The sequence below is a fragment of the Rhinoderma darwinii genome, chromosome 1 (genome assembly GCF_050947455.1).
Source record: "Rhinoderma darwinii isolate aRhiDar2 chromosome 1, aRhiDar2.hap1, whole genome shotgun sequence".
NCBI classification, from domain to species: domain Eukaryota; kingdom Metazoa; phylum Chordata; class Amphibia; order Anura; family Rhinodermatidae; genus Rhinoderma; species Rhinoderma darwinii.
In genome coordinates this window covers 164,161,173-164,187,462 of record NC_134687.1, presented here as the reverse complement: position 1 = coordinate 164,187,462, position 26,290 = coordinate 164,161,173, and the positions used below count along the sequence as shown (strand labels likewise).

General features: G+C 40.6%; 1 protein-coding gene across 1 annotated transcript in view; it reads left to right on the top strand.

Annotated features, from left to right (window-relative positions):
- EGF (epidermal growth factor) overlaps positions 1-26,290 on the top strand; it is a 187,983-nt gene that overhangs the window by 138,552 nt on the left and 23,141 nt on the right. The window contains exons 15-17 of the mRNA XM_075860522.1: positions 6,072-6,233; positions 10,039-10,155; positions 12,987-13,112. Of these exons, the coding sequence (XP_075716637.1) occupies positions 6,072-6,233; positions 10,039-10,155; positions 12,987-13,112 (405 nt within the window). The remainder of the gene's footprint in view (positions 1-6,071; positions 6,234-10,038; positions 10,156-12,986; positions 13,113-26,290) is intronic.

Sequence of the window (26,290 nt, the reverse complement as noted above, 5' to 3'; positions counted from 1 at the left end):
AAAAGGGGCACATAGGATCACCATTTTCCCAATCAATGGGGGTCCCAGCAGTTGAACTCCTACAGATCAGTGGGACTTATCTTCCTCCTTCCAGCAATGGGGCCTAGAAAACCACAAAATAAGGCCCTTTGCAATTTGCACACTTTTTACCTGTATTTTTTTGCGTGCATTGCCTCCGTAGAGAAGGTGGAATTACTTCTTATATCTGTGGTCCATCCTGAGACTTGGTAGAAGATAAAAGCGGAAACAATTTTTCAAATTTAGTGAGGTCTAGATTTTATTTTAGTGACATCACTAGTCTCCGACATATAGCAACAACATCAATATCCAACAATTATCACAATAAATTTCACAGGATATTTTGCAGATACTTCTGCACAATTGCTGTTATATATACAGTATGTACAACATCCATGCATAACATCCATGCATAACATTCATGTGCCAATCAAGGGGAGTAAGTGGCCACAATGTAAAAAAAAAAATGGAAAACAAACACATTGGGCATACAGTTTTTGCGGTGGACCACAATATAGGAAACCGCTTTCATGGAGTGACGCAAAATGCATTATATGAAAGCAAAGACTAAACTGCAGAGCCACATCCTGTAAGAACATTATCACTCCTTCTTAATGCAAATAATCCAGCAAATGACAGTTTTCTTTAGTAGATTTCTCAGCCTGGATGGATAACTGTGACGAGGTCTCGGGTTTCTACATTCCAGACTGCTGTCCTCAACTTTAGGCTGTCGTCCTATTACTAACAGTGGAATTACACGCAGACGCTAACAACAGCTGGGGGGAAGGATGGGATGGCAGAAGCCCCAGTAATCCTCATTGTCATCATGTCATTCATGTTGCCTATTTAAGTAGTAACTAGAGGCAAGAGTGATAACAAAGACAGAAGGCATTATTACCACTGGCCACAAACTTTTTGAGGATATTTGGAAAGCCCGCTGACCCCATAAACATGACACATGACAACATAATTATGCTAGGAGGGTCATGTCATGACACCATGTTGTCTTAAATAGTCACATTATCTAATAGCGGACTACAGTACTCATAAATATGACAACACTGAAAAACTAAAGCCCGAGCACTGTATTACTAAATACAACCGCCAGTCCTGTGTCTATTTCCATATTATAGAGTCAGTATCAGGACACTGTGTACAAAGCTATTGTGAGCCATTGTGATATATGACCTGAGCAAGTGGCGAGTCCTTATTGTGCTTATCTATGACATATTTCAGATGCCTCTAGAAAATAATTCCTTTCTTCTTTTTTTACTAAAGGAAAATATTTCATTGAAATATTAGCCAAATCCTATCAGCATTTCACAAACTAGACTGAAAAGATGGTAAAAACTTCATACAATAGATTCCAGCAAATCCATTCTGTTCAAGCTTAGTAGTATATCTGTGGTTAAACTGATTGTCTCGAGTATTAAAGATTTCCGGAAGATATTACAGCTACAGTAGGGCAAAAACATTATTATCTTGGAGTCATAAAGAAATTAGCATAAAAAAAGAATGGGTGTGGGCTTAATTTAAGCTTCCGTCATATATATATATATATATATATATATATATATATATATATATATATATATATATATGTATGTATAGTTCTTCAGTACTGTAGACTCTATGGACTTTGTAGAAGTTTAAAGGAAAGCTTCACACCTAGTCAGTTTATGGATCCAATCCGAGTTTTGCTAACATGACGGCATTAAAAAAACTGCACTATTTGAACACAGCCCATACCTATTCTTGTTCATAACATTTTGTTTTTTAATATGGAGAATAAATTGGACACCTGATACATTTGTTTTTCATCATTTGTCTAATGCGTGCTTCATTTGACAGCAATGTAAAAAAGAAAAGAAAAATATGAAAATGGCTGCATTCACTATAGCGGTTATTCTAGACTATATGGTTTCATACGCCAGTCTTAATAACCAATTCACTGGAGTAAGATGTCTTGACACATTTATTCAGAGGCGAACGCCTCATAATAAATGTGACGCTTATTTCCGCTGGCCACGCACCACAATTGTGGCTGGCTGGGCACCATAATTTTGGCGTAATGACCGCGCCCCCTCCATCCCTTCCCCATCGCATAAAATAAAAAAACAAAACATACTCATCTCAATGTTCCTCTGCAACCCATCGTGTCCTTTCTGACTCCCTATGCCGCGGATCATTCAAGGCACTGATGCCGGGCAGCGTCAGTCCCTTTGCGGTGCAGCGCTCATTATCATGAATGCTGTATGTAAAGCAGCGCTGATGATGTTGCGTACTGCTTCGCATAGGTACTAACGCTGTCCGACATTAGTACCTTGAATGAGCCGCGGCATAGAGAGAGTGCTGTAGGGGACCCGGTGGGGAGAAGAGAAGCGGAAGAGCGGAAGTGGGGTGGTAGTCAGGTCAGGGAGTTAAGGTACGAGACCCAGCATGGGCCCCACAGACTGAAATCTACGTCAGATAGGAGCTGCTATAGATATCTGCTATAATTTACACCAGTTTTCTTGTGTAAATTATAATAAAATTGTCAGGCTGCTGTGACTCTGCCCCTTTGTAAAGGCATGCCCCTTTTTTACAAAAGTGGCAAGGGGGGGCCATTTTGCAACTTTCCTACGACATAAAACTAGTGTACAAAGGTTGATAAATTCCACCCACTGTTATTCTGTGCAGTAGGGATGGCACAAATGATGCATTCTTTTCATCATTTGTCTAATACATTCTACATTGACTTTAAGGTTATACAAATTGTGTAGGAAAGCATAAATGACTAATTTACTAATCATTTTATGATTAGAGTGATCTCATTTATCAGCAGGAGCAGTACGATAATAATCTGTAGGGCAGCAGGAAATTGTCCTTCATTCAATGTACATGGGTTGTCGTGCTGAGAGAAATCACAACGGCCTATTTCAGCAATGCATTGAGAATATACAGGCTGGGTTAAACACGTGCCTGTATTCTGTTGAGGGATCATGTGGGGCAACAGTAATAAATGTAAAAACCTTCAGTATATGTTCACATCACGTTTTTAGTTTACGTTTAGGATGTACATCGGGAAAGCTCCCAAAGTACACGCTAAGCGTGTCCATAGGGCTCCATTGTCAGACGGAGGCGAATGGAGTGTCCATTTGGCCTTGGTCTGGCTGGTATATTTCATTATACCACAAAAAAAAAGATATGGAATAGCGAAGTAGATGCTGATCCATCCCGTAGCGTCAAATAAAAAAGCGTATACGTTAGACGTAAAGTTTCTAACATTGTAGCCTATGGTCGACGGATGCCAATGTATGTCATTCATCACTGGAATCCATTAAACGAATGAGATTTTCAATAACTTTTCATTACATTTTCGTTAAACAGATGCCATAATAGCCTATGGGTGACAAATGCCTTAAACGGATGCTTCCACCACCCATAGACTACAATCAGGGCCGGCTCCCTTGGGCGGCAGAGACTTAGTGGGCCCCTTTGCGGTGCAACTCACATGGCGGTGGCAGTAAAACGGCAGAAACTAGACACCGAATGTAAAAAGAAGTTGGGCCCCCTTTGTGCCCCTATGTATTAGTTAGGCTCCAGTTGTTCCACTATATATTAGTAAGGCCCCCTTTGTGCCACCATATAGAAGTTAGGCCCCCAGTTTGTGCCCCCATATAGAAGCTAGGCCCCCTTTATATCCCCATATAAAAGTTAGGCCCCCTTTTATGCCCCTTTACAGAAGTTAGGCCCTTTTATACCCCCATATAGAAGTTAGGCCCCCAGGTTACATAGTTACATAGTTCGTACGGTTGAAAAAAGACACATGTCTATCAAGTTCAAACAAGGGATGGGAAAAGGGAAGGTAAAAATTTACATAGGAGCTTATATTTTTTTGTTCTAGGAAATTATCTAAGCCTTTTTTAAAGCCATCTACTGTCCCTGCTGTGACCAGCTCCTGCGGTAGGCTATTCCATAGATTCACAGTTCTCACAGTAAAGAAGGCTTGTCGCCTCTGCAGGTTGAACCTTTTTTTCTCCAGACGGAGGGAGTGCCCCCTTGTTTTTTGGGTGGGTTTTTACATGGATCAGGATTTCACCATATTTTTTGTATGTGCCATTAATATATTTATATAAGTTAATCATGTCCCCCCTTAGTCGTCTTTTTTCAAGGCTAAATAGGTTTAGTTCTTTTAATCTGTCCTAATAACAAAGGTTGTGCCCCATATAAAAGTTAGGCCCCCTTTATGCCACCATATAGAAGTTAGGCCCTCAGTTTATGCCCCTATATAGAAGTTTGGCCCCCTTTATGTCCCCATAGATAAGTTGGGCTGCCAGTTTGTGCCCCCATTCAGAAGTTAGGCCCCCTTTTGCGCCACTAAAAATTATAAAAAAAAACCTCACCATACCTGTTCCCACGACGAGCTGATGGGTACTGTCACTCTTGTTTGTGTCTCCTTTCTGTGTCCCGGTGCAGTGACGTTATCACGTCACAGCGATATGATAACGCCACCTGCGTCGGAACGCTGATGTCCCATGCATCTATGAGTGGTGTGGCAGAGAGCCAATGGCTCTGTTCTGCATAATTAAGCAAAGCTAACCGATGCAGTACTTTGCCTGGGCTCACCTCCGGTGGGCCAGCTAGTCTGTAAAGTGGCACAGCATAAAGCACTGGCGGCCGATTTGGCCCCTCAAGAGAAGTGAGCACCGGCTGTTGCCCAGGTTCGCCGGGTGCTATTGCCAGCCCTGACTACAATGGTACCTGTTTAACGAATGTCATTAAAAGGGTCATAAGAGTTATCGTATCCGTTAAAAAAGATACTATTATAGCCTAAGGGTTACCACTATTAGGGTCTCTCAAACAGCCTATGTTTAACGTATACGTCAGGAGCTTTTCCCGCGTATACATCAAACGTAGGCCCAAAAACTTTATATGAACATAACCTCATTGTCTAAATATTTCTGCCATTATTGCCTAATATATTCTCATGGGTTCACCAAAGGAGTATTGTACATTTTTAGCAAACTTATAAAATAAAAACTACTATTCAAACCTTTAAACCTATGCAAAAAAAAAAACAGAAAGCATGCAGCTGTATTAATGGTTTCCTTGAATCTACCTGGAAAACTACGACCTGCCAGCTGACACTGATGATGAGCTCATTATCGAAGAACAGTTTTTCATTCATAAAAAGGTGTCAGAGTGGTGAAGTTTGACAGCAGACTGTAGACTCCTCATTTACACAATAAAGACTTCATGAAATGGAGCCATGGAAAAACTGCTAATGCCCCTGAAACAACAGCAGGTAGCCTGGGATTAACGTAATCTCCTCCAAAAGATGTCTTTATTTACAGGGCGCACTCAGGTATATCATTTATAAGAGTTTTGTTTTGCGAGCTTATCATGTCATTGCACTGTGGGTCCCCTGCACGTTCTCCCTAAATAGACAATAAAGCACATGTGAGTCATTGTTTTTCTACGCGCTCATAACTACATTGCAATCCTAATCTTTTATAGTGTTAGGAGGGTGGAATTAGAAGATCTACTTTGTTTTGATACCCTTCATGGATTGAATTGTATTTCTGGCCGCGGCATAAAGAATGGAAAAGGGGAAGAGAACTGCTTTAGATGCCTTGATGTAGCATAATGGAAGCTTTACTGTGCTGACTATCTAATCTGAGAATACTTGTGATGTGTCCAGATATCCTGGCTTGGCACCCACAGTGTTCTGAGGGAGTGTCCTCGTTCATCTTCTTTAAAGGCCTAGGGCTTAAGCCCTGGCTCATGTTCAAAGTGAAGTGTATTAGCTTGTTAGAAGTGTAACACTTTTATTCAGCCTTCAGTTTAAACTTAGTCTCTGCTTATAACAAAACATGCACCAAATTACGGGACAGTCCACGAGACACCTGACTATAATAAAACATAATTCTACTTCTAGCTGTCTATATTTATCTACTGATCCTATTATACGCATAATACCACTTATAATACTAGCAATAATAAGAAAGCTGTGTGATATAATGAATGGGTAATTAGTTTAAGATGAAGTTTGACGGTTTTCTGTGTTGCAGCCATTACTGATAACACACCCGAACCTAGAAAAGACATAACTGTAGGCAACAAGACAACGTATGATGAGTCCTTACTCCATGGCCCACTAACTACCAACTTTTATGGGACACTTGATGATTCTTATGCCAGTAATGAGCTGGTTGCTGAAATATTGGTGTCAGGTAAGATACATCCTATACAAAAGTCATATACATCTTATGGACCTCTTTTTTGTTTTGATGTCCTAGGAATTTTGGTTGTATTTCGAAAGATTTAATTTGAGTTTTTATGTTCTCATATTATTGTCTATGACAAACAAATGTTAGATAGATAGATAGATAGATAGATAGATAGATAGATAGATAGATAGATAGATAGATAGATAGATAGATAGATAGATAGATAGATAGATAGATATATGATAGATAGATAGATAGATAGATAGATAGATAGATAGATAGATAGATAGATAGATAGATAGATAGATAGATAGATAGATAGATAGATAGATAGATAGATAGATAGATATATTGTAAATTGGTTTTGTAATAATTTTCACCACGTTATCATATTTTGATAGTATCTATCTATCTATCTATCTATCTATCTATCTATCTATCTATCTATCTATCTATCTATCTATCTATCTATCTATCTATCTATCTATCTATCTATCTATCTATCTATCTCTCGCATACCTATCCTTATAGGGCTCATTTATAAAAAGCATAAGAGGTGGCAAGTATCGCAAGTAACTCTAAAAATGGTGCACACACTTATCCCATAACAGCATAATAGTAAGTCATGTTATATTATGTGCTGACACTTGTAAAAAAATAAAAAGGCAAAAAAAAAAACAAAGAAAACGTATGCATAAAATATTTTACACCATTTTTAAGTACACAAAATGCCAGAGATAGCATTGGCTGTCAGAGCTGGTCTGATATAGTGTTTGACTTTTTTTTTTTTTTAAATAGGGAGACCATTTTCCAAACAAAAACATCTATTCTAGGAGTTACTTTGCATATATGAACCCAATTATGTTTTGTGGGATTATATTATATTTATAATATTTTTATAATTCAATGGTAAATATTTATTAACATGAAAAAGGATCCTTCTGTTTTATAGATATATTTTTTTATTTTCGATTTTGTTAATAATTTCATGTATTTTACTTCCATCTTGATTTAGTGAAGATATGGTATGTAAAATTGTGTTTAATGTGAAACATGTTATGACAAGCAGGGATATAACTGCAACGTCTACCTTATCATTTATGGTTGTAATAGCAATAAATATAAAGCATGGCTTCATGAATTGTAAATATTCTTTATGGTAATTTTATATCTTACTATAGCTAATGGAAGGCCTTTGCGTACAATGTGACTATTATGATGACTATATTGATTCAATTGACTATATTGTATAATCAGTGTTTGCAGACACATTGTGATCGGATGAGAACATTACATTAATGGTGGTCTGACGACTGTAAAAGACCCCTGTTTATATGCAGCAATGACCACATTTAGCAAATGTAATTTTTAACATATTACATTTATTTCAATTATGATGGCAGTGACTGTCTTCAGTATTGACATGTAAGACAAACCTAAGAGAAAGGCCTTAAAAAATATTTAATGTTACATTATTTTTGAAAGTGTTGAAAGAGCTAAGAGGACCCCAAAACATCTTGACTTTCAGAACTCATATACATTGGGAGTGTTCATGTATAATCAGTGCATAAATATGACTATTGATGCAATTATAGCTCTCAGATATACGCAATATATAATAGTTTCTGTTTGAATTTAAATATTTTAACCATGAATATTTTATATCTGCATATTGATTCCAATTTTATGCTATAAATACTCAAACGCACCAAGTTTGTAACTGAATTTGTATCTAATGCACTGAACTATATCTAGTACTCACAGAAATTATTTTTATTTGTATATTTATTTATTTATTTGGGATTGAAAGGATATTTATTTGGGATAAGTTATTTAATTCTGCATGAAATATAAATAATATATATATATATATATATATATATTATATATATATATATATATATTATATATATATATATATATATTATATATATATATTATATATATATATATATATATAAAAAAAAATAAAAAAATATATATATATATATATATATATATATATTTATTTATTTCAATCTTATTTAATTTATATGCAGACAGAATGGAGAGAGCTTTAACCCCTTAATGACCAGCCTATTTTGGACCTTAATGACCAAGCTATTTTTTACGTTTTTCAATCGTTGCATTCCAAGAGCTATAACCTTCTTATTTTTGCGTCGACATAGCTGTATAAGGTCTTGCTTTTTGCGGGACAAGTTGTATTTTTTAATAGCACCATTTTTAGGTACATATAATTTATTGATTAACTTTTATTAACTTTTTTTTGGGGGGGAATAGAAAAAAATCAAACATTTCGCCACTCTTTTTTGCGTCCTAAATAGACGCCGTTGACCGTGTGATATAAATAACACAATAACTTTATTCAGCGGGTTGTTACGATTGCAACGATACCAAATTTGTATAGTTTTTGTATGTTTTACTACTTTTACAAAGTAAAAACGCTTTTTTTTCAAAATTATTTGTTTTTGTGTCTCCATATTTGAAGAGCCGTAACGTTTTTATTTTTTCGCCGATGCAGTTGTATGAGGGCTTTTTTTTTGCGGGGCGACTTGTAGTTTTTATTGGTACCATTTTGGAGTAGATGCGACTTTTTGATCACTTTTTATTACATTTTTTTAAAGTCAGTATTCACAGAAAACTGCAATTTTTCCACAGTTTTTTATTATTTTTTTTACGGCGTTCACCGTGCGGGTTAAGTAATGTAATAGATTTATAGTCGGGGTCATTACGGACGCGGCGATACCAAATATCTGTAACTTTTTAACTTTATTTTGTTTTTTTTAATAGTAAAGCAGTTTGTAAGGGGAAAAGCTGGGTTTTTCATTTTTTTCACAATTTTTTTTAAATTAACTTTATTAAACTTTTTTTTCACTTTTTTACTAGTCCCATTAGGGGACTATAATATGCGATTCTGCGATCGCATTTATAATACACTGCAATACTTTTGTATTGCAGTGTATTACTGCCTGGCCGTTTAACACGGACAGGCATCTGCTAGGTCATGCCTGCGGCATGATCTAGCAGGCATTCATGACAGGCAGACCTGGGGGCCTTTATTAGACCCCCGGCTGCCATTAGAGACACAGACACTCGGCGATCGTATGGCCGGGTGTCGGTGGGAGAGAGAGGGAGCTCCCTCTCTCTCTCCAAAACCACTCAGATGCGGTGCTCGCTATTGAGCACCGCATCTGAGGGGTTAAACGTATGAGATCGATACTAATATCGATCTCACACGGCAGAGCAGGGACGCCCCCAGCCGCCTCTAGCAGCTGAGAGCAGGGAGATCTGACAGTTCCCTGCTCTGTTTACTTATTCCGATGCCGCGACGTAAAAAGTCTATGGCATCGGAATAAGGCCCGTTAGTGACCGACGTAGAAACACGATGGGCCTGTCACTAAGTGCAGTAAATTGCTTATTGTTTAATTTTAAAACACATCCATGTTTTTCTTGTCCTGGACATCCCCTTTAAGTGTTCCGTAAGGAATAATAGTTTCTGTGCAATGTTCGCACACAATAATGGAACATAGACACTTAACGTGCTGATTTACACATATATAAACTGTAGGGAATCTGTGTTGTCTGTTTTATTTGCAGTGTAGACCTGAGCTAGGGATTCATATTGTTAATCTAACCAAATCTTCCCTTGTTGGAAACTATAGACAGTTATATTCATGATTGTATTTTAGGAATAATCCATAATGACCTGAAAAAGTGTATTTAAAAGGTCACATAGTAGTTGCACCTGTTCTGTGTGTGATTTTTCTTTGGCAGAAATGTAAGGCTGTAAACTTTGTTCTCTGAACAGGTGAGAGTTTCTGTGTGCACAGTCAGTGCGATATTAATGCCCGCTGTGTGCCATCAGAAGATGGACCAAGATGCCAGTGCTTGAAAGGCTATACTGGGAATGGCAGGACCTGTAATGGTAATGATATTTGAAAAATCCTTTTTTTATGGCTTTATCTTTGATGGTAGGGGACATAAAGGTATGCTGAGCACTCTCAACATTGTCAGCACCAAGCAATAAACTTCTTCCCAAGCCCCCAGAAATGCAGAGTGCATCACCAAATACAATAGGATTATGTGTCTCAGCTCTGGGAATTTGTGTGAAAGGGACAGGTTAATGCATACGCAATATATAAAATATTATATTTATTTCATACAAACCATTATTTCAAGGTTTTTTTTTTTGTTATTATCTGAGCCAGTTATAGCTGTACGAGGTTTTTACTCACTCAGCTCTGCCTGAAATGTGGCTACAATAAATGTTGGATTTTTATATTTCCATTTTTTTAAACTATTGTTAAGCGAAGTCAAATAAATTAGGCTTGCTACGATGATGATAGAACATTTTACACATCATTCTGCATCTTCTAGCTTGTAAAAAAAAAAAAGTTAACTTTCTCATTCACTATAAATTTAAGTTATCTCGAAGAAAATATAAAATTGTCCAAAATGTATTTATTAAACACTTTTTTAACAATAAACAAAAATACACAAAAAAATGGGGGTAGGGAGGAGTGAAAGAAACACAAGGGTTTGGGGTTTGAAGGACATCAGTGTAAAAGACTCGGGTAATAGAGAGTAACGGTTGTCATGCCCATCTTCACCCCTCACACAACAATGGTCACATCTGGAACTTGCAATAAACCCTTTGGTTAATGGTTGAGTGCTTAAAATATTGGAAAAATAGGGATTCCGTCACAGGAATGCAATGAATATTCTTAGTCACTTGGTAGGCTTAAGGCTGCATTGTCTTTAGATGTATTTACATATAGTAATTACCTTTTAAAGAATGTGTTTTCTATGAAAGCTTGTATGTTCATTAAATTAGTTTTTCTCCCCTAGATGTAAGATGGATAAAATCACATACAGCAATTGGTTGTTTTTTTTATCATTCTCTTATCACATGCTCTTTTAATAGCTTAAAGGGGTTGTTCACGACTGGACAACTGATGACCTATCCACCGAATAGGTCATCAGTATATGATCGGTGGGGGTCCGACACCCAGACCCAGGACCGATCAGCTGCTCCGGCTGCCTCCAGGCGGCCGGATGTTTTGAAGGGTATGCAATATTTGGAGCTAGATGCAGATGGCTCCAGTCAAGTGAATAGGAACAGATCTGCAGTTTTGCAGAATGGCCGCTATCAAGTGGTCGGAGCCATCTGCTTCAGGCTCCAACTACTGAATACCGTTCAAAACATCCGGATCCCAGTGGCAACTGGAGCAGCTGATCGCTGTGGGGTCCGGGAGTCATAGCCACACCAATCATATACTGATGAGCTATCCTGTAAATAGGTCATCAGTTGTCCAGTCGTGGACAACCCCTTTAAAGGGAATGTCTCATGTATTTTAGTTTTATTAATTAGATGTAAAAGAGAAATAATGTGTTGGTTATTTTTGTAAACTTTGTAGCTAATTTTATTTTATTTTTAAAATCTTCCCTGGGGGTGGCCATGTTGAAAACAAACACTTCCTTCCCCTATTGTATAAATGGACAGTGCAGCAGGTTTTGTGAATTGAAATGTCAGATTATTATAATCTCCAGGAAGAGATAAAGTACAACTGCTCCCCCCAAACACCAGGAAATGACAGGCGAGATGCATATAGATCCTTATCTGTGTATATAGTGTTACTTTCCAGTCTTATTTAGGGCTCTAGTAGTTCAATAGAGTGTCATAAATCCCCCACTCTCTGATGACTCTCTCCCAGTCTACACAGCAAAGCTGACAAGTGAGCTGCAGAAAACAGGAAATTGTAGCTTATTGTAAATGCTCTACAGGACAGTGTTAAAATTGGATTAGTCATATAAAAAAAAATAAAAATAAACAATCTGATTTAAATAATATGTCATTTTCTGATGGTGCATTCCCTTTAAATAGTTTACAATGCGCTACTTATGTGACTGTTTTAAAGGGGACCTGTTAGGAGGGTTATTTCTATATTGAATTTGCTTTGTATAAAGAGCAAAAAAAATTCTGCATAGGATATTACAGAAAGTATTTGTTACTGTCTGTGCTGCATGCTCTCCATAAACTGCAGAAATGGTGGCAGAGTGTGTTCTTTGTTTACTATGTGACCTTAGACTTGAATAGGAGCATAACAGCAAAGCTTTCATATTGGAGGACCATGCTACAATATCTTTGCCAAAATAGGCTGATTGGCTCTGTTTTGGAATATTGTTGGCAGAATTTTGTAAAAACTACTACAGATAAAAAATATTGTGTGAGACGAGTATTATTTTAGAATTTTAGCTCGCACATACATAAGTGACATTTCTTTTCAAATACAGCACAGATCTCCTGCTAATGAAACGTACTGAGAGTGAGGAATGTGAACACTGTGTAACATTATTTGTTTCATACTTATATTCGTGGGTCAGGTGAATTTATTGTACATCACGCACTCTGCCGTGTATTACGAGTTTTAACGTAAACCCCCTTGCCTGAATTCCCTTCTGATAAAAACAACTGCTGCACAAACCCTGACATTACTAGTACTAAGCCACAAACGAGAGGGTGAATAATCTGAGACCACATTCCACACTTCACCTCCTGAATTTATGCACTTATAAAGGAATTTTATACGGTATTCGCTGTTAGTATGGATGAAACACTTCAGTATTTTGATTGAAATTTGGAAATGATGGAAAATAAAATGATGTTTTATTTTGTAGTATAGAATTTTTTTTATCACATGTGTAATGTTTATTTATTGTTCACATGTAACGCTTATATAATTGTTTTTGCTTCAGATATTGATGAATGCCTTTTAAAAATTGCGGCTTGTGACCAACACCAAGCAGAATGTATTAACATGGAGGATGGTTATATCTGCAAATGCAAAAAAGGTTTTCTGGGAAATAGTCTTGAGTGCACTGGTAAGTGAGAAAAAGTAATTTCCAAAACTGCAGAAATGCATTTTGTTCTGTTGTTTGACTGTGTTTATAGAAATCCAACGGTTGACATAGTTAAAGTTTCTAGTTTTGTACAACTTTATAAACTTTTTTTTAATGGCCTGCCTATGCAGGAATTCCTACCCTCATTCTAATTCTGTTCCTGCTGGAGGATTTACTCCTATCCCATCCGACTTCTTTTGTAATGACACTATGTACCAGTTTCCCTTACACTGCCGCTTCAGGTAAAATGCACTATAATGATCCATTCATGGTAGAAAAAAAATAAAAAATAGGTCTACGGAGCTGTAGTGTTTACATCATTATTGGACTTTGTTCATTGTCCCAATTTCCATGGTTTTACTTTAACGAACAGTGGAAATTTATAACCCCCCCATTAAGCGAATGTTCTTCAGAAAGACATTTGACAAGAATGTGCATACTAGTCTCTCTATAACCATTATTCTCAATTATCAATCAGCAAAACAATATTTATCAGTGGTTTCTGGGATTACAGAAGGAGTGGGAAGCTTTGTGGTTCTACATTGTTCTCTACTCTTTCAAATAATCATAACCGCAGCAGGTTCTGTTCAGGTTCATGGTTTTATAGTTTAAGGGGATTGTTCTCCATTGAGCACCATTTCACATTTTATAAATATACATAATCTACATAATAAGTTAAATAATGCTTTAAATACATTGCTTTACATATTTGCGCCGAGTCACGGTATATATTGTAGCCCAGAGTTGCTTTCACAATTCAGCTGTTTGTCAATGGAAACAGTCAACAAGATTGTTGTCAGACTCATCTCTAGTTTTTCCTACATCTGATTATTGTACAGTACCTGGTGTGAAGATGACAATGCCAGAATGTAAATCACCTGGCCAGGGTCTGTGCCGACACTGAGGCAAGAAATTCTAAGAGATTTAATCACTGAAGCTTTTAAAATTGTGAATGCAGCTCTGGGTTATAATAAAGTACGTAACTCCAGTACGCTATATGTAGTCAAGGTTTGAGTGAGTAAGTAATTTTTGCAAAAACTGGCTTGTTTGGAGAGCTTTCGTTGTTCCCGTTACTTTTCTCACCCGAGAAGTGGATCCATTAATCCGAAATCAGTTTGGTTCTGGCCCTCCTCAATACACCTCCCCGCAATGAGGACAAAATACTTGGCTATTTCCGTCATTCCCTGCACCAGGGTGCAAAATCTAAGGAATCTCTCCATTCTTAACCCTGTACACCCGCAAAAGGTATGGACTTTCCAAGTCGGATTCCTAGTTTGCTCCCCCAGAATAGTTATGGATTGGCGGTGCCCTGAAGGGTAGAACTAGAAGCGAAGAAAGGTGCGTAGCCAAGAGTCATCAAGGGATAAGCGGTCAGGATGTAGCAAGCCGGAGGATCAAAAGGAACCGTAGCCAGGCATTGAATCCAGGAGTAGAACTACAGGAACCAGGCAACAATCCACAGGACGAGAGAAGAGCGTAATTAGGGAACAGGGCCGAGGTCAAGGTCAGGAACAGGGCCGTGGTCAAGGTCAGGAACAGAGTCAAAATATTAATAGAAACAATTAGCCAGGCCAGGATATACCTTAATCTGGTGAGGATTAGTGGCTGAAATCTCCATTAAATAGGCCGCCAGGATTGACGCCATCCAAGAGTGCAGGGCTGCGGCTACAGACAGAAGCAGAAGGGGAGGCTGGAGCCGCGGCCGCTCGGTGAGACTGGAACTGGGTGAGGTGGGTAACAGTGCCCTCCTCTTAAAGCCCCTGCCTCAAGGGATGCTGCAACTGAAACTTCTTGTTGTGTTGTGGATCATGGTTCTCTACTCAGAACTATATTCCTACAGTTGATTATATAGAGATTCTTACAAGACTTCTAGCAACCCGAGATTTGCTTAACATCAAAATCTGCTGGGGATTCAAGGGGGGGGGGGGGAGCAGAATACGTCTTAACCTTCATAGAAAACCTGTTCATGACCAAAGGTCGAAGAAGAGAGATATTTTTCACAAACTGCCAAACTTTATATTTAAGAACAATTTTTGGATCCAAGAATGCCACCGCCCATTTTGGCCTTAACAGCAGCAGTATCCAAATTCTTGTGGACCTCTGTCCAGATGTCTTGAAGCCTTTACAACAGCAGGTTCCTGTGCTGTTAATGGAAGAGAAATAATCAAATTTCAACCGTAGGCCATCTCAAATGGAGATTAACCTGACGACGCAGAGATGTGGTTTTTGTGGGCAAACTCAGCCCAAGGTAGGAGCTCGGACTAATTATCCTAAGCATTAGCATAGGTTTGGTGATACTGCTCGAGGACTTGGTTGATCCTTTCCATCTGAACATTACTCTGAGGATGGTGGCCAAAGTAAAAAGTTCAGAGAAACCATTAAAGCTTTACACAGTGCCCTCTAGAAATAGAAACAACTGTACTCCCCTCGAGACATGCGAGCTAAAAGACCATGGAGCCAAAATATTTCCTTGAAAAATATCTGAGCCAACCGAGGAGCTGAGGGCAGATCAGACAGTGGCACAAATTGGGCCATTTTTAGAGAAGCGATTCACCACTACCCAGATAGTAGTGACACCTTGAACAGAAGGCAAATCAATGAGAAAGACAAACGAGATCTCGGTTCAAGGTTCAAATAGAATGGGGAGGAGGTGACCCGATGGCACTTGCCTTGATGGTTTGAACTGAGCACAGGTGGTTTATCTTTTGAACTCTTGTCTCCATTCTGGCCACTAATAGAATCGCGAGGGTAATTTACTGATACGTTTGACTCCAGGGTGTCCTGACAAGCATTGAAGTATGAGCCCAAGATAACACCTGTGTAGATCAGCAGGTACCACGGAACCATCTTTGGTATAAAAAAAAAAAACGGATCCTCCGGAAGGGAATCTGACAGATCAAAAGACCTAGAATGAGCATTCACTCTATGATTCTTGACAGCCAGACAATAAGACAAGAAGAAATCAAGACGTGAAAAGAAGAGATTGCCCAGTATGCATGGCGTGGATAAGTCTTCAGGCAGACTGGAGATACTCCAAATGTTTGTGGTCAGTAAAGATATTGACTGGAAATTTGGCTTTCTTGAATAGATATCGCCATTGCTCCAGGGCAAGTCTCAGTGCCAGAAATTCTCAGTCTCTGATAGAATATTTTTTGTTTGCAGAAGAGAACGTCTTAAAGAAGAAGCTTCATGGAATATGTTTTTTACCATTGGACTGTTAAAAGAGAACTGCTCAGACTCCTATTGAGGAAGCATCGACCTCCAAGAATGGCTTGTTTGGATCAGGAAGTTGGAGAAGCATGTACCCAAGGAAAATCATGTCATGACGGAGGGCTTGACCTGCAGAAGAGAAGAGAAATTTTGAGCCCAGGAATCTTTGGAGAGCCTTAAGACTCATTAGTTAAGGCTAATTTTGAATAGCAGATGCCTTGACTGGATCTATATGATGGCCATCAGAGGTGATGAAATAGCCCAGGAACAGAAGTTCAGATTTTTCAAACAGACATTTTTCCAACTTGGCATATAGGGATTCTGTCGGAGCCGCAGCTCCGTGATTTGGTCAGCAAGTTCAGACACATTTAGTAAGGTTGTAGACATTTCAGTGCTTCTGAGATCCGTGGCCTGCAGATACTGTTACGATTCTCACCAGAGAAGTAGTTACTTTAGGTTACAATCGGTTTGGTGCTGGCTAGACTGGGGTACGGAGTCTAAGGAATCTCCCCGTTCTTCACCCTTAACGCTTGCAAGGAGGTATGGACTTTCCAAGTCTAATTCCCAGGTCAAGTCAGGAATGTCAGTGGATTAGTATTCAGGAATTACTGGGCTTGTTGATGAGACAGAACTGTAGTCAGGAGTCCGGCCAGCAGTCGATACCAGGAGTAAAACCACAGGAACCAAGCGACAAATCCAAAGGGCGAGATGGGAGCAAATCTAGGGACAAGGCTGATGTTAAGGTCAGGGTCAGAGTAAGTACCAGAGTCAAATAACAATAGGAACAATAGCCAAACAAAGGATGTACATGTTCTGCAGGGGAGGAGTGAAAGCTGGAGTCCCCTTTAAAAAGGCTGCCAGGACAACGTCATCTAGGAATACAATTGCCACGGCCTGAGACACGAACAGAAGAGGAAGTGTTACCTAGCAAAAAGACACAGCCGTCGGCTGGAACCACAGCTGTTAAGAGAGACGCACCGCTGGAACTGGGTGAGGTGAGTAACACTCTCCTGGGATAGATTCCTTCTTTACTCCGGGGATATACTGGTAACGCTGCCCAGGAGTGAGTATAGCTATAATGAATGTTCACCTTCCTTCCGTGTCAGAAGAATTTTCTTCCAAAGTTTTTAATGTGTGATATGCGAATTGCAGGTCTAGCCTGCAGTTTCCTGCACCATTTCATTATAAAGAATGAAATAATTGTAATATGCATGTTGTATTACATATGAATGACTGTACTACTTTCTTTAGGATAAAAGGAAATGTTGGAGCTGTCTTGCCAATTAACACCATTTTAATGAAAACCACTGATTGCTGTTTGCCTCTAGCTGTATTAGGCCAGGATCACACACACACACACACACACACACACACACACACACACACACACACACACACAAACACACGCACACACGCACACACACGCACACACACACACACACACACACCGTTTTGATGCACTTTTTGGCTCAGTTTCTCGAGCCAAACACAGGAGTGGACACAAAAGGAAGAAGATGCATTAGTCTTTTCTTTATACCTTTCCTTCCTTTTGGATCCACTTCTGTCTTTGGTTTAACCCCTTAATGACCAGCCTATTTTAGGCCTTAATGACCAAGCTATTTTTTAAGTTTTTCCATCTTCTCATTCAAAGAGCTATAACTTTTTTATTTTTGCGTCGACATAGCTGTATAAGGTTTTGTTTTTTTTGCGGGACAAGTTGTATTTTTTAATTGCACCATTTTGTGGTACATATAATTTATTGATTGACTTTTATTAACTTTTTTTGGAGAGGAATAGAAAAAAACAGCAATTTCGCACACTTTTTAGGGCCTAAATTTACTCCGTTTACCGTGTGGTATAAATAACACAACTTTATTCAGCGGGTTGTTACAATTTCAACGATACCTAATTTATATAGATTTTGTATGTTTTACTACTTTTACACAGTAAAAACACTTTTTTTCTAAATTATTTGTTTTTGTGTCTCCATATTTCAAGAGCCATAACCTTTTTATTTTTCTGCCGATACAGTTGTATGAGGACTTTTTTTAAGGCAGGATTCACAGAAAATAGCAATTTTTTGCGTTGTTTTTTATTTTATTTTTTACAGCGTTCACCGTGCAGGTTAAATAATGTAATAACTTTATAGTTGGGGTCGTTAAGGATGCGGCGATACCAAATATGTGTAACTTTTTTCCTTTTTTTTTTTTTAATAATAAAGCATTTATTTTTTTTTTTTATTACATTTATTAAACTTTTTTTTTACTTTTTCACAAGTCCCACTAGGGGACTTCACTATGCGATCCTCCAATCACTTTTATAATACACTGCAATACTTTTGTATTGCAGTGTATTAGTGGCTGTCCGTGTGAAACGGACAGGCATCTGCTAGGCCATGCCACTGGCATGGCCTAGCTGGCATAACTAGTGGCAGACCTGGGGTCCTTTATTAGGCCCCCCGGCTGCCATAGAAATTACCGACATCCTGCGATCTTACTCAGGGTGCCGGTGGGGTGAGAGAGAGAGCTCCCTCTCTCCTAAACCACTCAAATGCGGCAGTCGCTATTGAGCACCGCATCTGAGGGATTAAACTGGTCAGATCGATACTGATATCGATCTCGCCCGTTCGAGTAGGGCTGCTCCGAGCCCTCAGCTACATCTGGTAGCTGAGAGCAGGGAGATTTAACGGCTCCCTGCTCTGTTTATTTATTTCGATGCAGCACAGTGAAAAGGCGTATGCATCGGAATAAAGCCCATTAGTGGCCACCGTGAAAAGGTGTATTGGCGGTCACTAACGGGTTAAAAGAACACCCAAAAACTGCAATAAAGATTGCATCAAAACTTTGTGTGTGATTCTGGCCTTATAGAGATATTATCATATTGTTGGTTTACATCTTCAATCCACATTTCCAAATATTGTTCAAATGTCCTAAAATTCTAATGCCCATAGAATATGCTCCAGGGATTTTTCTAATCTGTCAGGTCTTTCTAGTTGCCCAGGTTTAAGGTTTTTTGAATTTCTGAGACAATAGTTGACATTTTACTCACATAATTTAAAGGCTATGTACACCTTTGAAAGCCAAATATTTTTTTTACAGGTGGATCTTGTGTGTCACAGACACGAAGGACCTGCTGTCACTGTAGCCGTTAGGTCCGCGGGACTGACGTATTCAGTGAAAACAGCTAGATACAGCTGCTCTGTAAAGAGAATAGAGAGCAGCTGTATCTAAAAAAGTAAAAATAATTTTTATAAAAAGTATTTACAAAGTTATACAAAACACAATGATACACCTTTTTCTTAAAAAAATTAAAATAAAATAAGCCTTTCAAAGGTGTACATAGCCTTTAAGTAACTTTTTACCGTCATACTACAATCACTGTAAAGCAGTATAGAAGAAGCAGCTCAATGGTCTGTGAGTTTGTCAAGTCATTAATGTACCTCGATATTGTTTCACTTGCGTTACTAAATCTGGGATAACCTTTCATAATTTCCAAATATTTGAGTTTTCCTATATTTGTGGTAATTTATGGTTTTGACTGGTATGCAAATGACCTAGTTTTGCTTCCACAGCCAGTAGAAAATGGCTGAAATCTTTAAAAGTATCACAATTACTGGCCCTGCTCTCAGATCAATGACTAAAGCTGAAAATCTTCAATGCTTCTAGCTGCATTTCTCTGTTTCCTATGCCAGCTGTACAAGAAAAGGACACAAGTGGAACAAGTACATAGATTTATTGGAAATCATTATTATGAATGCAAAGCTCAAATCAACAGTGACCCAGTTGTTAAACTCATCAGATGAGCTGATTCTGTTGAATAGTCATGAGGGTCATGGAGATGACACTTAGATGTTACCTCAGTTTTAGGCCGGAAAATTTTATTATTTTTTATATTAAATTACATGTATAAATTTTTGTAAACTTTGTTCATTCATTACAACATAGGATAATCCTTGCTACCATGCAGTTAGAAAAACAAACTATATAACTGATATTATATACATACTGAATTCTAGATTTGACAGACAATCCATGTTCGTGTAGAATGATTCCGTATCTTACCCAATGCTAGTGTTAGAATGTTTCCTCGCATGGCTAAAAACTGATACTCTCTTCATGACTTTATGTTACCCTTAACTAAACATTTGCATGTGTTACTATAGATAATGGTTAAAGAGAAGCTCCACAGTCCTGAAACTATACAAACTTTTACTCATATGATAAAGAGTGTAAACTTTAATAGGAAATGTCTTCACAGGGCTCTATGATAAAAAAAAAACAAAAAAAACTGACCACCAAGAAGGGGATATGGTTGAACGGTCTGCATTTTGCACAAGCGCTATATATCTTAGCATGCCCTAAAAGAGTTTCTTCTGTTGGGTGAACTAATCGGAATTAATTGTGGTCATCACTTTTACTGCCAAAAAAGACAATCCAGATGGCAGGGAAGGTATTAATGTGATCCTCCCAGCTGGCCTAGAGCAGGGAAAGGCTTAATGTAATGATCTTTTGCAGGATTGGGGAGTTAAAGGGGTTTTCTCATAATCAATATTTATCACCTATCCACAGACTAAATATCTGATCACCGATCAAGAGAACGGGCTAACCTTGCTCTTCCTGGGAGCCCCACATGAATGGAGGGGTACTGCGCATGCTCGGCCACTGCTCCACTTGTTTCTTTTGAACTAGCGCTCGGCAGCCCCATAGAAATGAATGGATCGGTTGCCAAGCATGCACAGTACTACTCCATTCATATGGGACTCCCAAGATCGGCAAATAAGCCCCTTCTCGTGATCGGTGAATAGGTGATAAATATTGATTATGGGAAAACCCCTTTAATGTAAGCATCCCTGGTGGTCTAGTGTGGTGAAGGGGTTAATCATACCTAGTGTATTCCCAGTCTCCTGTCTTCAGGATGTTGAACATGATGTGCTAACCAGCTTCCTGCTACTTTCCTGCTCTGAGCACAGAAATCAGAGCATGGAAGGAAAGGGAGGACTCTGTGGCTGGGGGTGTCCTCCCTGTGTTCGGCTCGGCTCAGCCGTGTACCCGACCACATCGAGAACAGAGCTCCCTGAGCAGGAGCACACAAATTCTCACCGCCAGTTTTCACTTCCCGATATCAATTACAGTTGCTGGCCGATGGTCAACCTTAGTGCACGTTGAGGGTATCCACTTGGGTACCAGCATTTTTCTGCTGTAGGTCTTGTTATGTCCAGCTCTACCATAGATGTTGCTAAGGATGATGTATTGCTAAAAGTTTTTGTTTTTTTCACTAAATGGGCTGAATTTGAGCTGCTCATCATCACATACATTACTTCCCACTCTTGCAATGTATTATCTGCTGCCTCCCAGACACTGTAATGTATTAACTGGAAGTCTTTGTCTGGCAGGTTTCAGAAAATGCACAGACCACAGTTCACAAACACACTAGAGAATTACACCTGTACATATAATGATGTGTTTCCCGAAACTGCAGCTAACTGCATGGCGGAGGTGTTTCAGATAAGTCTAATGCTGAGAAACCTAAGTGCAGATAGGGATGTTGGTTAACCAAAGAAATCCTACTCTAGAACCAAAGTATTGTTATATATTTAATACGTTTTTCATATGTCTACTTCTGCAGTCTTGTCAGTTTCCACTTGTACAATCACACTGTAAAGGATCTGCCAGGCACAGCTTCGGGGTTAACTCCCAGAACTAATCAGTCAGCACCTGAGAATACATCCCTGAGACTGACTCCTGCTTCCACCATTCAGGCTGGCAGGCTTAGGAGTGGGAGAGCCTATCGTAACCTGGCCAGACTCAGCTAGCTCCCGCCCTCGGTCTATTTAAGCCTGCACTTCCTGTCCCTCGGTGCTTGTGATTCTTTCCTTGTGGTTTCCTGGCCCAGCTACAGCTCCTGCTATTTTTGATCCTGCTCCATACAGACCCTGGCTTACCGACTACTCTTCTGCTTTTCGTTTTGTACCTCGCACACTCCTGGCTTGACTCGGCTCGTTCACCACTCTGGTTGCTCACGGTGTTGCCGTGGGCAACGGCCCCTTTTCCTTGCTTGTATTCCTTTGTATGTTTGTCGTGTTTGTCGTGCACTTACTGAGCGCAGGGACCGCCGCCCAGTTGTACCCCGTCGCCTAGGGCGGGTCGTTGCAAGTAGGCAGGGACAGAGTGGCGGGTAGATTAGGGCTCACTTGTCCGTCTCCCTACCCCCTGCCATTACATAATCACAAGCCCATACCTAGTCTACCCCTGGTCCCTGACACCACTATGGACCCCCGTGAGACCCTGGCTCAGCAAATGCAGGGTCTCTCCCTACAGGTCCAGGCCCTGGCTCAGAGGGTCAACCAGCCTGATGCTACCCTGGTAGTTCCCCTCACCGCACCTCTTGAACCCCACCTCAAGTTCCCCGACCGGTTCTCAGGGGACCGGAGGGATTTTTTCTCCTTTCGGGAGAGTTGTAGGCTTTACTTTCGTTTAAAGCCTCATTCCTCAGGTTCTGAGAGCCAGCGGGTGGGTATAATTATGTCCCGGCTCCAGGAAGGGCCCCAAGAGTGGGCCTTCTCCTTGGCTCCTGACGCCCCTGAACTTTCCTCCGTTGATTGTTTCTTTTCTGCTCTCGGACTTATTTATGACGAGACTGACAGGACTGCCTTTGCCGAGAGTCAGCTGGTGACCTTAAGTCAGGGTAAGAGACCTGTTGAGGAGTATTGCTCTGACTTTCGGAAGTGGTGCGTAGCTTCTCGGTGGAATGACCCTGCCTTAAGGTGCCAGTTTAGGTTGGGTCTGTCGAATGCCCTGAAAGACCTGCTAGTTAGCTATCCCTCTTCTGACTCCCTAGACCAGGTTATGGCTTTAGCGGTACGACTTGACCGACGTCTCAGGGAACAACAACGTGAACGTTTATGTGTTTTCTCCTCCGACTCCCCCATGATGCCTCCCGAAGCTCCGTTGCTTCGTTCCTCCCCGAAAGATTCAGAGATACCTATGCAACTCGGGGCCTCCGTGTCCCCCCAACAACGTAGAGAATTCTGCAGGAAGAATGGTCTCTGCTTCTACTGTGGGGACGACAAGCATCAAGTGAACAACTGTCCTAAGCGTAAGATTGCAGCCAGAGAACTTCCGCGTCTAAGTGATCATCGGGGAGGTCACTTGGGCGCACAGGTATTTCCCGTAAATATGAAACGTACTAAGATCTTGCTTCCCTTTCAGGTCTCTTTTGGTGGTAGGTCTGCTACCGGCAGTGCCTTCGTGGATTCAGGGTCCTCTACTAATATCATGTCTGTGGAATTTGCTATGTCTCTAGCTATGCCTCTGATTGATTTGCCTAAACCTGTCCCGGTAGTGGGTATCGACTCCACTCCTCTTGCTAATGGTTATTTTACACAGCATACCCCTGTTTTTGAACTCCTTGTTGGCTCCATGCATTTGGAGCAATGCTCTGTACTGTTGATGCAGGGATTATCGTACGATTTGGTTCTAGGTCTTCCCTGGTTGCAGTTGCATAATCCCACGTTTGACTGGAATACTGGGGAGCTAACCAAATGGGGTAATGAATGTTGTACGTCATTTTTTTCTGTTAATTCTATTTCTCCCCCTAAGGAGGCGAATACGCTACCCGAGTTTGTTCAGGACTTCGCTGATGTTTTCTCTAGGGAGGCCTCCGAAGTGTTACCTCCTCATAGAGAATACGATTGCGCTATCGAATTGGTACCAGGAGGTAAGCTTCCTAAGGGTAGGATATTTAATCTTTCTTGTCCCGAACGTGAAGCTATGAGAGTGTATATCCAGGAATCCCTGGCCAAGGGTTACATTCGTCCCTCTTCTTCTCCGGTAGGTGCTGGCTTCTTCTTCGTGGGGAAGAAGGATGGTGGTCTTAGGCCATGCATTGACTACCGTAGCCTGAATAAGGTCACGGTAAGGAACCAGTATCCCCTTCCTTTGATTCCTGATCTCTTTAATCAGGTTCAGGGGGCCCAATGGTTTTCTAAATTGGATCTACGGGGGGCGTATAACCTTATTCGCATCAAAGAGGGGGATGAGTGGAAGACTGCGTTTAACACGCCCGAAGGCCATTTCGAATACCTCGTCATGCCCTTTGGGTTGTGTAATGCCCCTGCGGTCTTCCAGAATTTCATAAATGAGATTTTGAGAAATTACCTGGGGATTTTTCTGGTAGTGTACCTTGATGACATACTGGTGTTTTCCAAGGACTGGTCCTCCCACATTGAGCATGTCAGGAAGGTGCTCCAGGTCCTTCGGGAAAACAAACTGTTTGCCAAAACCGAAAAATGTGTGTTTGGGGTACAGGAGATTCCATTTTTGGGTCAAATCCTCACTCCTCATGAATTCCGCATGGACCCCGCCAAGGTTCAGGCTGTGGCGGAATGGGTCCAACCTGCCTCCCTGAAGGCGTTACAGTGTTTTTTGGGGTTCGCAAATTATTACAGGAGATTTATTGCTAACTTCTCGGTGATCGCTAAGCCCCTTACGGACCTCACTCGCAAAGGTGCTGATCTCCTCCACTGGCCTCCTGAGGCTGTCCAGGCTTTTGAGGTCCTTAAGAAGTGCTTTGTCTCGGCCCCGGTGCTGGTTCAGCCCAACCAAATGGAGCCATTTATCGTGGAAGTTGACGCATCTGAGGTGGGAGTGGGGGCTGTCTTGTCCCAGGGTACCAGGTCCCTCACCCATCTCTGCCCCTGTGCCTACTTCTCCAGGAAGTTTTCGCCAACTGAAAGTAACTATGATATTGGCAACCGCAAACTCTTAGCCATTAAATGGGCATTTGAAGAGTGGCGCCACTTCCTGGAGGGGGCTAGGCACCAGGTAACGGTCCTTATCGACCACAAGAATCTGGTTTTCCTAGAATCTGCCCGGAGGCTAAACCCGAGACAAGCTCGATGGGCGTTATTTTTTACCAGATTCAATTTTTTGGTTACCTATAGGGCTGGGTCTAAAAGTATTAAGGCTGATGCACTGTCGCGTAGCTTCATGGCCAGCCCTCCTTCGGAGGAAGATCCTGCTTGTATTTTGCCTCCAGGTATAATCATTTCCTCGATCGATTCTGATTTAGTCTCTGATATTGCTGCTGATCAAGGTGCAGCTCCCGGGAACCTTCCTGAGAACAAGCTGTTTGTTCCCCTGCAATTCCGGCTAAGGGTACTTAGGGAAAATCATGACTCCGCACTATCTGGCCATCCAGGCATCCTGGGTACCAAACACCTCATTTCCAGAAATTATTGGTGGCCTGGGTTGCCTAAAGACGTTAAGGCCTACGTCGCCGCTTGTGAGGTTTGTGCTAGGTCCAAGACTCCCAGGTCCCGACCAGCGGGCTTACTGCGTTCGTTGCCCATTCCCCAGAGACCTTGGACACATATCTCCATGGATTTTATCACCGATTTGCCTCCATCCCAAGGCAAGTCGGTGGTGTGGGTGGTGGTGGACCGCTTCAGTAAGATGTGCCACTTTGTGCCCCTCAAGAAACTACCCAACGCCAAAACGTTGGCTACCTTGTTTGTCAAACACATCCTGCGTCTCCATGGGGTCCCTGTCAATATTGTTTCGGACAGAGGGGTACAATTTGTTTCATTGTTTTGGAGAGCCTTCTGTATGAAGTTGGGGATTGATCTGTCCTTCTCTGCCTTCCATCCTGAAACCAATGGCCAAACGGAGAGGACTAATCAATCTCTAGAACAATACTTAAGGTGTTTTGTCTCTGACTGTCAATTTGATTGGGTCTCTTTCATTCCCCTCGCCGAATTTTCCCTTAATAACCGGGTCAGTAACTCGTCAGGGGTCTCTCCTTTTTTTTGTAATTTTGGGTTTAATCCACGGTTCTCCTCCGTTTCACCTGGTAGTTCCAACAATCCCGAGGTAGAGGTCGTTCATCGGGAACTGTGCACAGTCTGGGCCCAGGTTCAGAAAAACCTAGAGGTGTCTCAGAGCGTACAAAAA